General features: G+C 45.0%; 1 protein-coding gene across 1 annotated transcript in view; it reads right to left on the reverse strand.

The window, feature by feature from the left end:
* LOC136676057 (sickle tail protein-like) overlaps positions 1-15,000 on the reverse strand; it is a 41,463-nt gene that overhangs the window by 15,068 nt on the left and 11,395 nt on the right. Inside the window, exons 5-10 of the mRNA XM_066652909.1 lie at positions 13,543-13,633; positions 8,019-8,731; positions 5,557-5,661; positions 5,014-5,060; positions 4,636-4,799; positions 3,062-3,237 (exon numbers count right to left, since the gene is read on the reverse strand). Coding sequence (XP_066509006.1) covers positions 3,062-3,237; positions 4,636-4,799; positions 5,014-5,060; positions 5,557-5,661; positions 8,019-8,731; positions 13,543-13,633 — 1,296 coding nt within the window. The remainder of the gene's footprint in view (positions 1-3,061; positions 3,238-4,635; positions 4,800-5,013; positions 5,061-5,556; positions 5,662-8,018; positions 8,732-13,542; positions 13,634-15,000) is intronic.

Here is a 15,000-nt window from a genome sequence, read left to right on the forward strand (position 1 = left end):
AATGATCATTAAAGGTCCATTACGAAACATGCAGACAATAAACAATGGTGTTAATTAAGTGGAAGATTATTTTATTTATTTTTTAATGGTATTGTAATATTTATAGTATATTCTTTTCAATTATTTTGTACTTTATAAAACTTTGTAAAACAACCCCTTGTTTTAAGAAAAGTATTTTATAATAAAATGTCTTTTTTAAATATTAAAATGTTATTTAATTAGATAAAAATAATCAAATTCATTCATTCATTCATGATCTGTAACCGTTATCCAGTTCCAATCATTGGGCGCAAGGCAGGAATACATCCTGGAGGGGGTCCTTCACAGGGCAACACACACACACTCACACCTACGAACAGTTTTGAGTCACCAATCCACCTACCAACGTGTGGTTTTTTGGAAACCCACGCAGACACAGGAAGAACACACTACACTCCTCACAGACAGTCACCCGGAGGAAACCCACGCAGACACAGGGAGAACACACCACACTCCTCACAGACAGTCACCCGGAGGAAACCCACGCAGACACAGGGAGAACACACCACACTCCTCACAGACAGTCACCCGGAGGAAACCCACGCAGACACAGGGAGAACACACCACACTCCTCACAGACAGTCACCCGGAGGAAACCCACACAGACACAGGGAGAACACACCACACTCCTCACAGACAGTCACCTGGAGGAAACCCACGCAGACACAGGGAGAACACACCACACTCCTCACAGACAGTCACCTGGAGGAAACCCACACAGACACAGGGAGAACACACCGCACTCCTCACAGACAGTCACCCGGAGGAAACCCACGCAGACACAGGGAGAACACACCACACTCCTCACAGACAGTCACCTGGAGGAAACCCACACAGACACAGGGAGAACACACCACACTCCTCACAGACAGTCACCTGGAGGAAACCCACGCAGACACAGGGAGAACACACCACACTCCTCACAGACAGTCACCTGGAGGAAACCCACGCAGACACAGGGAGAACACACCACACTCCTCACAGACAGTCACCCGGAGGAAACCCACGCAGACACAGGGGGAACACACCACACTCCTCACAGACAGTCACCCGGAGGAAACCCACGCAGACACAGGGAGAACACACCACACTCCTCACAGACAGTCACCTGGAGGAAACCCACACAGACATAGGGAGAACACACCGCACTCCTCACAGACAGTCACCCGGAGGAAACCCACACAGACACAGAGAGAACACACCACACTCCTCACAGACAGTCACCCGGAGGAAACCCACACAGACACAGGGGGAACACACCACACTCCTCACAGACAGTCACCCGGAGGAAACCCACGCAGACACAGGGGGAACACACCACACTCCTCACAGACAGTCACCCGGAGGAAACCCACGCAGACACAGGGAGAACACACCACACTCCTCACAGACAGTCACCTGGAGGGAACCCACACAGACACAGGGAGAACACACCGCACTCCTCACAGACAGTCACCCGGAGGAAACCCACACAGACACAGAGAGAACACACCACACTCCTCACAGACAGTCACCCGGAGGAAACCCACACAGACACAGAGAGAACACACCACACTCCTCACAGACAGTCACCCGGAGGAAACCCACGCAGACACAGGGAGAACACACCACACTCCTCACAGACAGTCACCTGGAGGGAACCCACACAGACACAGGGAGAACACACCGCACTCCTCACAGACAGTCACCCGGAGGAAACCCACGCAGACACAGGGAGAACACACCACACTCCTCACAGACAGTCACCCAGAGGAAACCCACACAGACACAGAGAGAACACACCACACTCCTCACAGACAGTCACCCGGAGGAAACCCACGCAGACACAGGGAGAACACACCACACTCCTCACAGACAGTCACCCGGAGGAAACCCACGCAGACACAGGGAGAACACACCACACTCCTCACAGACAGTCACCTGGAGGGAACCCACACAGACACAGGGAGAACACACCGCACTCCTCACAGACAGTCACCCGGAGGAAACCAACGCAGACACAGGGAGAACACACCACACTCCTCACAGACAGTCACCCGGAGGAAACCCACACAGACACTAAATAATTAAATAATAAACATTATTATTTAAAGAAAATAAAGTTGAAATGTCTGATTTGAAAGAAGTGCATTAAGTTATAGTCATAAGAATGAACAGAAAGCTTCATCAGAATGTATGTATTACTCTCAGTGATTCAGATCACCTCCAGATCCCTTACAGAGCAACAGAGACCGGCAAACCAGTTCCTTCGGTTGTCCTTTAGATTTACTTGAGGGCGGTTGTGCAGCTTTTCTACGAGGTGCAATCAATCAATCGAACAATCACTAAGTAACTAACACTGAAAAGTTTCTCAGGGAAAAAGTGGATGCCGACACTTACATGAGACTAGAACTATGCATGGTTCCCCTAGACAAATCATGGATATGTGTTAACAGCATTAAAAACATTGTGTTGTTAAACCTATTAACACATCAGCCACCTCTATAAATATTATTTAATTACTTGTTTTGTTTTGCCATATTTCTGCAGCTGAGGACTTTTCCAGGTCAGAGACAGATCTGTCTCTAACAAACCTTCTTGATGTAAATATCTTCCTGATGTCTTTCCACAGCGTACTGAACTTAGGAATCCGATCTAAACCAGAGAGCTTCTGTTATCTAGAACCCTCGGGCAGTACACTCGTTTAATTTATTCTGGCTCTACCCCAGCCATCAATCAAACCCTAGAACAGTGATTAGTGGCTTGGGTTAACATCACTGTGTGAAACAATGTTTTTTTTTTAATTCATGGGATAATTTCTGTAAAACGACTTGAGTTTGTGGATTCAGGCAGGACTCATTTCACCAAGAAACACAGGTAAAATTGTGGAGATTAACGTGGGCTAGAAGGCACAAATGGTCCCAAATAAAACCTTTCTATGTACGTTTTATTTTCCTCTTTTAGGTCATACTTTGTGTAATTGCTGATAGTTGATTGATAGTTACTGATTAAATGAAAGGGTCTTCTGTCTGGGTTCTCTTACCCAAGCTGCAGGAGGACACTCTTCTCCATGTCCTGGTATCTGCGTCTCTCCTCGTCCACCTCTCTCCTCTGTTTCTGCAGAGGATCGTCCAGCACCTTCAGCTGCTCAGACACCTTTTGCATCATGTCCCGCTCCATCTGCTGCAGCATAAACCTCACTGACTCTTGGTTCTGCAGCTGGAAACACACACACACACACAGGTACTCGTCACACTCCTCACTCAATACTCAACATAAACACTTAACCATTAACATGGAGTGGGGATTAGACTCACACTTTTCATGTAGTTTTTCCTTTTAAACAAACTTAGGTAAATAGGGATATATTCATTCATTCATTCATTCATTATCTGTAACCCTTATCCAGTTCAGGGTCGCGGTGGGTCCAGAGTCTACCTGGAATCATTGGGCGCAAGGCGGGAATACACCCTGGAGGGGGCGCCAGTCCTTCACAGGGCAACACACACACTCACACCTACGGACACTTTTGAGTCACCAATCCACCTTCCAACGTGTGTTTTTGGACTGTGGGAGGAAACCGGAGCACCCGGAGGAAACTCACGCAGACGCAGGGAGAACACACCAAATCCTCACAGACATTCACCCAGAGGAAACTCATGCAGACACATGGAGAACACACCACACTCCCCACAGACAGCCACCCGGAGGAAACCCACGCAGACACAGGGAGAACACACCACACTCCTCACAGACAGTCACCCGGAGCAAACCCACGCAGACACAGGGAGAACACACCACACTCCTCACAGACAGTCAGCCGGAGGAAACCCACGCAGACACAGGGAGAACACACCACACTCCTCACAGACAGTCACCCGGAGGAAACCCACACAGACACAGGGAGAACACACCACACTCCTCACAGACAGTCACCCAGAGGAAACCCACACAGACACAGGGAGAACACACCACACTCCTCACAGACAGTCACCCGGAGGAAACCCACACAGACACAGGGAGAACACACCACACTCCTCACAGACAGTCACCCGGAGGAAACCCATGCAGACACAGGGAGAACACACCACACTCCTCACAGACAGTCACCCGGAGTGGGAATCGATCCCACAACCTGCAGGCCCCTGGAGCTGTGTGACAATACCTGCTGCGCCACTGTGTCGCTTTATGCCATAATGATAATATAATATAGCATGATAATGCAATTACAGTCCTTTAAGGAGCAAAATCCTAGTTATTAAGAATATTCAGACACTGGAACTTAAAATATAAGTAAAAAAGTGGTTAAAATACAGGGTATGTTCATTTTTATGTAAACAAACACACTAGTAAACACGATGGACAACATAGAGGTCATCAACAGATACTAAGGAAATGTCAGATAAGTCTACTATGTAACCATGGCGATAGGCCCAATTGTATCAGCCCAGGAATTCAATATTTGTGCATCTCTACACATTCACATATTCCAGACCACTGTGAGGGTAAAAAAGCAAAACTTCTCTGCTGTGACTGTGAAGTGGTCGCCTTCATATTTGTCTTCATTTAAACAGGCTGCTAAGTAATACACAGTAATAAAGAGTAAGTAAGACTTGCCTGCATGTGTCTGAGCTGTTGGAGCTGCTGCCGGAGGGTGGAGACGTTCTTTTGGAAGCCGGCGAGGATGGAGCTGACGGGTGGCTCTGTGGCTGGAGGAGCCGACCCCGGGGAAGGTTCAGTCTGAAGAGCTGAACTTTTACACACAGCCACGGGGGACCCTCCTGTAAGAGCAGTAGAGCAAATGCACACTCAAACGGTGTCTTAAATCAGTGTGTTCCCCAGGTGTGCTATAGTTAAGAAGCTCTGTATGTCGACCAGCTTTCAAAGTAAACTAACTAATCCCATAATAATTAATAAACAGTGAAAACCTGACCGTTACACTTGCATGCATTTACGTATCATTAACTGTACGAATGTTATAATGGGAATACAAACCTCCACTGTTTCCACTGTGAGCTGGAGACGCAGAAAGGGGTTTCTCACTGAAATCAGAGCCGTGACATCAGTTTGACATTAAACCAGTTTGAAATCGCAGGACAGATTAGTCGATAAGATATAGTTCACAGTGGTTAGACATGAAATGTCAGAATTGTCCAGAGTGGTGCAGATAGGATCCAGATGTCTGAGTCTCATGTCTGTTAAAGCTCCACAGAGAGAGATATTGCAGGATAACTGAATTATTTTTTATTGCTTTTATTTCACGGAACAATCACTGAATTAAGAACACCTACATTGTATCTACATCCATTTCTGTTTCTCTGCATACTTTCTTATCCTCTGTGGGGGTCCTGACCATTGAAGAGCAGCATGAAATGGGGATAAGAACGTATGCAGAGGAGAAGAGGGAACTACAGTCTGTAATTGTATAACTACAAGTGCTCCTGCGTGGTCAGTGGAGCTAAACTGGGTAACGATCCATCAGTGATCGTTTGTGAGGAATAACATGAACAATATATAAAGCTCCTTGCTGAAACTTACCCGGGAGTCTCTTTGACACCGCTGGTATTTGTCCCCTTTAGAAGCGCATGCTGAACCAGACCAGTCAGACTTGCTATCTGTTGCTCCATAGCCTTCATTCGCTGGCTGAGGAACAAAAACACACAACAATGGCAATAATAATCACAATACGTATGCCATCTTGATCATCATACACTTGCCACAATTATGAAGCAACCTCAGATACACTTGTTTACGTTATTCCTTTAAAAAGTGTTCCTAAATAGCAGTTCAAACAACCATATAACTTCTTCTCAAACATGTTCAGACCCAAGAGAACAGTGGTGGAAGGGTTATATTTTCCTTTACTGTGGTTTGGCTTGATGTGGCTGCAATAAACACCGTATATTAACACCGACTTCTGTCCTGAGGAAGCGTACCTCGTGTCATCTCAGGTCAAGTCGCTTTATTCTGAGAGATACCGAGATAATACAAATCATTTTACCACACTGCTGTTTCATCATAATATTAGCACCTCAAGCTCTGAAAGCCATAGAAAAGCACAAAGAAAAAGAGGTAAAGATGAGGGAAAGTGTCCTTTTCTATTAAAGTCAAGTTTTCAGTTTTAATATCTCCAGAAACAATTCTAAATAATGCAAACATCATAGCTATTTTGTTGCTAGAAGGTTTAGAAGAAAACTAAAAACACTAACAGTTAACATCTGAGGTAAAACATGATCTGAACTGAATCAGGATCTGAATTTTATTGCCCTTTCTTGTTGTAACTTTGACCATACTACAGTAGCATTCATGGCTAGTAGGTATTTAAAATAGCAAACTAGAAAGCAAAATCAGCTAGGTGTCAATTCATTCATTCATTCATTATCTGTAAGCGCGTATCCAGTTCAGGGTCGCGGTGGGTCCAGAGCCTTTTTGGAATCATTGGGCGCAAGGCGGGAATATACCCTGGAGGGGGCGCCAGTCCTTCACAGGGCAACACACACATATTAACTCACACCTACGGACACTTTTGAGTCACCAATTCACCTACCAACGTGTGTTTTTGGACTGTGGAAGGAAACCGGAGCACCTGGAGGAAACCGACGTGGACACAGAGAGAACACACCACACTCCTCACAGACAGTCACCCGGAGGAAACCCACGCAGACACAGGGAGAAGACACCACACTCCTCACAGACAGTCACCCGGAGGAAACCCACGCAGACACAGGGAGAAGACACCACACTCCTCACAGACAGTCACCCGGAGGAAACCCACGCAGACACAGGGAGAACACACCACACTCCTCACAGACAGTCACCCGGAGGAAACCCACGCAGACACAGGGAGAAGACACCACACTCCTCACAGACAGTCACCCGGAGGAAACCCACGCAGACACAGGGAGAAGACACCACACTCCTCACAGACAGTCACCCGGAGGAAACCCACACAGACACAGGGAAAACACACCACACTCCTCACAGACAGTCACTCGGAGGAAACCCACGCAGACACAGGGAGAACACACCACACTCCTCACAGACAGTCACCCGGAGGAAACCCACGCAGACACAGGGAGAACACACCACACTCCTCACAGACAGTCACCCGGAGGAAACCCACACAGACACAGGGAGAACACACCACACTCCTCACAGACAGTCACTCGGAGGAAACCCACGCAGACACAGGGAGAAGACACCACACTCCTCACAGACAGTCACCTGGAGTGGGAATCGAACCCACAACCTCCAGGTCCCTGGAGCTACCTGCTACGCCACCGTGCCGCCCCAGCTATTTAATTTAAGTCAATCTGTAAACATGACACGTTTTGGATTTAGGTATTAGATTTACAAATAACATTTAAATATTTTATTGTAACGTTCATTCATTCGTTGTCTGTAACCCTTATCCAGTTCAGGGTCGTGGTGGGTCCAGAGCCTACCTGGAATCACTGGGCGCACGGCGGCAACACACCCTGGAGGGGGCGCCAGTTCATCGCAGGGTGACTTTTTGTAACGTTATTGTAATTCTAAACTAAGATGTTCTCCCATTTTTGGCATTGTATGGTAACTCTTGCATAAATTGTTATTTTACATTTTAAAAAAACCCTAAATTATAAGTATTAATACGCTATGACTATGCTAACATGCTAACACTGAAATCACCATATTTAAATCATCTAAACCAAACCCATACTTTGGATAAAATATTATGCCCAAGAACATGTTTCGCTGAGGTATTTCTGTTGGAATTCATAACAAATGCAGTGACAAATAAACACTTCTACCTTGCCGTTTTCAAACTACTTAACTTTTAGGTTATATTTGGACAATTGTCATTTTTATTACTATACCATAAAATGACAGAAAAGAGGAACAATATTTTAATTTCCATTTTGACTTACAAAAAACACTTTAAACCTTATTTGTACTCCTTATATTATTTGTTTTAAACCGCTTATCCAGTTTACAAATATGGCAGGTCAAGGTGCTCTTACCTTTGTGCATCTGTTGGTGTTGTCCCTTGAAATGGCCGGTCTCCATGTCCGGGTGGCAGGTCAGCAAATACGGGGGAGCTCATGTTTCTGACCCTTGGGACCACCTCCACAGCACCGTTGCTGTCCTTCCGTATAGATCTCCTCCCAGGTGAAGCCCTCTCCACCAGGTGAGTGTTTTGTCCAGGGTGAACGTCAATCATCCTGAACTCACCCATTCTGTGCGGGGAAGCGGGTGGGGTTTTAGGCCCGAGCGGAACCACGTGCTGGTTTTCAGAGTATTTCCGTGATTTCTGCCTGTACATGGAGTGCTGGGAAGAATCCGAGATCTCGGAATAGCGATGGGGTAGGAACACCGCTCCATCCGGGACGTCCTGTGAGGATGCCAAGCTCAGACGGGCCTCTGAAGCTCCGTATGGGTTTGGGCTCACGTCCTCATCTGGCTTGACATCGCGGCGCTCCAGGATGGCGCTGCTGCTGGGTGTTGCCGAGCGGGCCGCCGGGGCACTGGACAGACGTTCGCGGGGCAGGGTGGCGCTCCCCATTGTGCGAGAGCCGTAGGGAAGTCTGGAGGGTGAGGAGGGCATTGAACGAGCGGCTGGAGGAGACATGGAGCCCTGAACGTTGCGGATGGGGTTTTGAGGATGTGGCAGAGTGTGGACTAGGCTCTGTCCACTTGGGTGCTGTTTGTGGCCATACAGGCGCTCTCGGGAAATCTGAGAGTAAAGGGCAGACGTCAGAGATCAGCCACTATTTAGTTGATGATGTAAAATGTAAAATACAACATAAACCTCTTGGATAACCCTAACCCTAACCCTTATACATGATATGTATTTACAGAAATAGTTCTAAGTAGGGATGCACCGATCCGATATTAGGATCGGATATCGGTCCCAATATTAAAATGATCTGGATCGGGTATCAGATAAAGAAGCCGACCAATGGGATGGATCCATTCACTTTCTATTCAAGTTTCACATTTTATTTTGAATTGCACTAAATGAATTGCACTAAGGTTCAGCTGCTATGATTTATTTTGGATTTCTGTTTACACTAAATATTTAATAATAAGATTGACTACTGTTTGAGTGTATGACTAAGCTACTTATTTGCACTTTTGGATGAAACATTTTTTCATTCATTCATTCATTATCTGTAACCCTTATCCAGTTCAGGGTCGCGGTGGGTCCAGAGCCTACCTGGAATCATTGGGCACAAGGAGGGAATACACCCTGGAGGGGGCGCCAGTCCTTCACAGGGCAATACAGACACACACACATTCACACCTATGGACACTTTTGAGTCGCCAATCCACCTACCAATGTGTGTTTTTGGACTGTGGGAGGAACACACCAACTCCTCACATACAGTCACCCGGAGGAAACCCATGCAGACACAGGGAGAACACACCACACTCCTCACAGACAGTCACCCGGAGGAAACCCACGCAGACACAGGGAGAACACACCACACTCCTCACAGACAGTCACCCGGAGGAAACCCACACAGACACAGAGAGAACACACCACACTCCTCACAGACAGTCACCCGGAGCAGGAATCGAACCCACAACCTCCAGGTCCCTGGAGCTGTGTGACTGCGACAATACCTGCTGCGCCATCGTGCCGCCCATGAAACATTTTATTTATTTTAATATATTGTAAGAAGGTTGACTCCTATTTTATTTTAAATTTGAAGGCTGTGCCAAGGTCCTGCACAATTGTTCGTTTTAGTGACAAATAAATAGCATTTCTATACACTTATATTTGCGTTAATTTATATATTTTGTTAATATTTTTAACCCAAAAGGTGAGGTGTATGGTTTATTAATTCAGCAATGTGATCGGAACAGTATGGGGTATCGATACCGATACGCAAAGTTTACGTATCGGTATTGGTATCGGAACTGAAAAATTCGGATCGCCGCATCCCTAATTCTAAGAAAATGAGTCTGAACTTACATTCCCTTAATTTCTTCAGTGAAAAGAGATGTGTTTGTAAAGTGTTTATGGGTGATTCCTTTCAGGGAGAATGATCATGGTTATGGAAAAAACAAGCACCAACAACATTTCTTTTCTTCATGACTTAAAGAGGAATTTCCTCTGAACGGAGTCACAGTTGGATGGTGTGATGCGACAGATAAAAGGACGGAATTATTTGTGTCTGTTACCTGAGAAAACTTGCTATTCAGATTAATAACTAGCTCTGAAAGAGGGAAACGAAAGACACCATCTTGTGTCTGGGCTGGTGTGATTAAGTCTCGAGAATAATGGCAGAGTAAGATTTGAACAAAGGGCTGAATATGGCACCAACAATAGCCCTGTCTGGACCTGTCTCTGAGTAGTGGCCAGGCTTACACACGCAGGAATAAAGCAAAGAGCTGCAGGAGAATTAACAGAGTGCATCTATCATCATCTCCACTATTAGCACAACAGCAAGGAGGACGCCCGATTAAAAACTGTCAGCTCACTTGTAAGTGCCTTAGATCTATGCTGTTGATAAAGTTCACACACTCTTTTTGTAACACGGACACATAGATATATATATATATTTTTCAACATCAAATGAACACAAATACAGACAAAATTTGGACAAACAGATCCTGCCTTCTACATCACGTTTTTTTAGGGACGTCTATGTAACAACGCCAAGCCACATTCTCTTTGTATTACAACATCATTGCTGTGTAATCAGAGTGTCTGCAGTCCAGACATGTCTGCCATTAAAATGTATGAAGTGTGAAATATGACAACGACAAAACTGGATCAGCTGGTGTCCTCTGTCACCAAAATGGTTTGTTAGAAGGAAGTGTTTTCTGGACATGGATTATTGCGCTCCACAGTAACATATGCACTTCATTTCCAACTTTTTTCAGGCATCAAACTTAGAATATGTAGAGAATATTGTGTTCTCATTTTTTTAACTTAAAGAAATAATAAAATGTAATAATCACTGCTCTCTGTATGAATTAGCTTTTCAGATTTTTTACAGCTGAGGCCTGTAGTTTATAAAGGCAGGGAGTGGGAGGGGTTCAGAACAGATAAACTCCTTCACTTGGATTACCCATCTTCCCAAAGGGGAGGCGTGTTTGAACAGGTGCAGTGTACTTTAATTTTAAAACTCCAAAATACTGCTGGTGTCCCAATTCTAGGAGCACATAAGTTTATTAAAAGAGACACATAAATATTATGCAAATCAAATCCAATGAAGTTAGTACCACGTCAGTACACAGCAGGAGTGCTATAGCTACTGCACACAAGATTAAGCTAACAGCCCATAAACAGACTTCATATTGTAAACGCCCCATTAAATCTTTTAAGAGTCTTAACCCATGGAGGAACTGCTAAAAGACTGGCAAACACAGCATGAGAGGCGCAAACGCCGCAAACAATGGCTCCTTTAAAAGCCTTGTGAACAGGTGTGTTATGCTAACAAGCATGCTAGCACATGTTTGCCTTCTCACACATTCTCACGTTGTGATTGGCGGAGGCTTTTGTTTATCGTCTCTCTATCTGAGCACTGATCTCACTTTTGCATTGGGAATGTAAATGGTTTAGAACAACGTGAGGTTGGGATCTACTGTTTCCGTAGAGAAAATGGGCGTGTTGTAAGTTTGACATACAGTTGAAAGGTGATGAAAACACAATGTACATGTCATTACGTCTGGCTTTGGAACAGGTGCTCCAGTAATGGTTAAAAAAAAAAGAAATTTGGAAACACACGGAAGTTTTAAGCTGCTGGAGAAACTCTATGAGGACGTATCATCTAATTCTTTGGCTAGTTCTGCTATTTTACAGCACAATAAGGTTCTGACGTGACCCCACTAACACCTTCCAAAACTGGCTTAATTTAGGATTCATAGATTTGCACTTTATCTAAAAACAATGCAGGAGTCTCTAAACTTTTTAACTTTGGTATTATTTAAAGGCCACATAGGCGACTATTGTTCTCACAGCAACCCCCACACACACCCACGTTTGTGTTCATAAAGAATCTCCACATCTTTTAAGGTGGAACAGAAGGTTTGAGTAAGCAGCTGGCTGTACCTTGTTTGTGGTTGAACCTTGACTTAATATAACTCTTTGGTACACACTTTTGGTATACGTTTACTTTCATGGACAGTTAGCTAAGACTCCCGAATATCTTCCGAATTTGGAGTCAGTTCCACCTTAAATTAAGCAATACACATGAAACAGCAAAAAATAAGTCAATATTACCCACCTATAGAACAGGAATTGTACAACATCCTCAACCCTTTAATGCTTTTAAACGTTCTGAGGTCTCTCCACAATCCAAACGCCCCCTGGATGCAGTATCTCAGCCGTGCGACTCACCGAGGGAATTTTGTTTCCCATTAACTGAGCCAGGGCTGCATACGTGAACATCAGCTTTAAGGCTATTGCAGAGATGAGTATTCAGAGTCATCGTTCAGAACCACCATGTTATAGCAACTCAATTTCCCAAGGCTAGCAGTGGTGTTGACAGGCGTGTGTTTGTGTTCCTGACCCCGGCCCTGCTCTCATTACCAGCAGAGATCAGAGGTGGCGACACTGTCCACACTTCCAGTGTCTATTTCTCCAGAGCAGACAGTTCCTGGCCTTTCTTTCTTTTTTTTTTTTTTTCTCTCTGAGTCCCACACCCAGGACAGGAATTCTCAAGACCCCACTACACACACACGGACCACTGGCCTGGCCACAAAGCTGACAGCAAACAAACAGACAACACCCTCCTCTTCAACTACGCATGATCAGATACAAATTCACCCCACCCAGACACACACCACACCACATCTCAAATAACCATCCAGTGCTCAGTCATTCCTCAGTGTTTACACTCACACAGACACTGGCTGTTATTAACTACAGTCTGGTAACCATGCCCTATTGTTTGTATGTTTGGAATCACTGTGATATCAGATTATCTTGGCTTAGCTGTGAAATGCTGTGGGTCAGTGTTGAGATGCTAATGAGCAATGAGGACTGACCATTATCCTAGGGATCACTCCAAAAGGGGGACTGTGCAGAGATACAACTAAGAGCACAACTGCAGATTTTCTTAAATATATAAGATCATGCAAACCTCAAAAAAAAGTTAAACGAAAAGGGCACACTGTTTATAAAGAAGAAAACACACAAAAATGTGGAGCAACTGCACGGTTGCCGAAATCTTTACAACTGTCATTACTGCGATAGTAACAGAGAATCTGGCTACAATTACCACTGCAACTCCACTCCAGATGTTAAGCTGAATTTTATAGCGCCAAAGAAATGCCACTAAAGTCTGGCACCATACATCGGTCTGTATTGTATTTACTCCAGAGACACTGACACGTACTGAATAAGCTCCTGTTATGGACTGAGTTCAGAAACACAAGAAATTTAAAGGGACATTGTTACGAAATGTTTGTTCTTGACATTCATTGACGCTATGAGGCAAAGTGTCTTACAGTGTTGTGAAAACTGTTAAATGAGCGATATCATGCAAGCGGTTGTTTGTGAGGGAGTGCTGTTGGGACATCCTGACTCACCCTGGCATCTCCATTGTTGCTCCTGGTGTGATTGAAGGCCTGGGCCGGGTCTTTGTGGTAGAGCTTCAGACAGGAGTGGGGTGTGATGTTTCTAAAAACACGAGGCACACAACAACCTTAGATTTCTACAAGGGCTGGGGTTTAGAGAAGAGATAATCATTCCATAAAATAACGGAACAATTTTCCACTAATTAGAAACACGTGCAGGGAACAGGTTGTAAATTGTCAGAGCTAAAGTTTAAAAAGTGAAACCATCAATGTGTCCAAACCTACAATTTTCACACCTGTCAAATGGCTCCAAAAATAACAGCGTCTCATTCTGACAGAGAGGTCATGGGGCATGTTGACACACGTTTGTTCCCCATAACTATTCTGAACTGATAAAAAGCCAAGCCCCGCTCCCATGTTTTAAAAAAAAACACACACACACACACCAACCCACACATCACACTCCCTGTCCCACACACACACACCAACCCACACATCACACACCAACCCACACATCACACTCCCTCTCCCACACACACACACACACGCGTGTGATGGAACACAAATTCATTCGACTTTCCTGTTGACTTGTGTTTGAGCCGCAGGGGCCGGTATGGTGCAGGGTGTGTATCCAGCAGTTTGCACGCAGTCTGACACACACACACACACACACACACACACACACACACACACACACACACACACACACACAAACATACACACGCTAACACATCATCGTGCTAATTTAGAGTGAAAGTTAGCAGCAACCGGTTTGCAATATGCAAATCAGATGCCATGGGCGAGCATTATCATATTTTTTTATGTGCCAGTAGCATAACAGGAGCTCAACACGCTTGGAGGAGAACCCTGTCTAGTTCTGTTATGTCAGCTAAGAGGTGTCTACACTGGCTGAAGGACTCTGCATATGCACAAATTAGGACACAAGCAGACTGAACCAGCATATCAACTCCTCCTCATGAGCTTTCACTGTTAGCCATATTAGCTCCTTTGCTAACACTGACAATGTGCTCCACATGGATGAATAACTGAGTAGAACATGTGCGCTGGTCTCTGCACAGAGGCCTGGGGTTGTTTTTTTAAGGGAATTGCATTATTTCCTTCATTGATTACTGACTGACGGCACAAAGTACTTAAACATACCACAATTCAATTGAGCAAAAAATCGGCTTATGGTACATTTTTCCGGTCTACTAGGATTGTGTGTGTTCCCATAAAATCCCCCCAAAATATTGCCATAGTTACATTTATTTAGATCTATTTTGGAAATTTGCCTAATTATTTTCCCAGTGTTAACGACTGCTGGTTCCCACCCACTGTATGAATCTGCATGCACACACACACACACACACAGATATGCATAGCCGGCTAATTTTGGGAGTGTGAAGCCAAGCACACGCTTCTGAAACACGTGAAGCAGCTGCCACACCTCTCTCAAATGCTCACACGCAC

The sequence above is a fragment of the Hoplias malabaricus genome, chromosome X1 (genome assembly GCF_029633855.1).
Source record: "Hoplias malabaricus isolate fHopMal1 chromosome X1, fHopMal1.hap1, whole genome shotgun sequence".
NCBI lineage: Eukaryota > Metazoa > Chordata > Actinopteri > Characiformes > Erythrinidae > Hoplias > Hoplias malabaricus.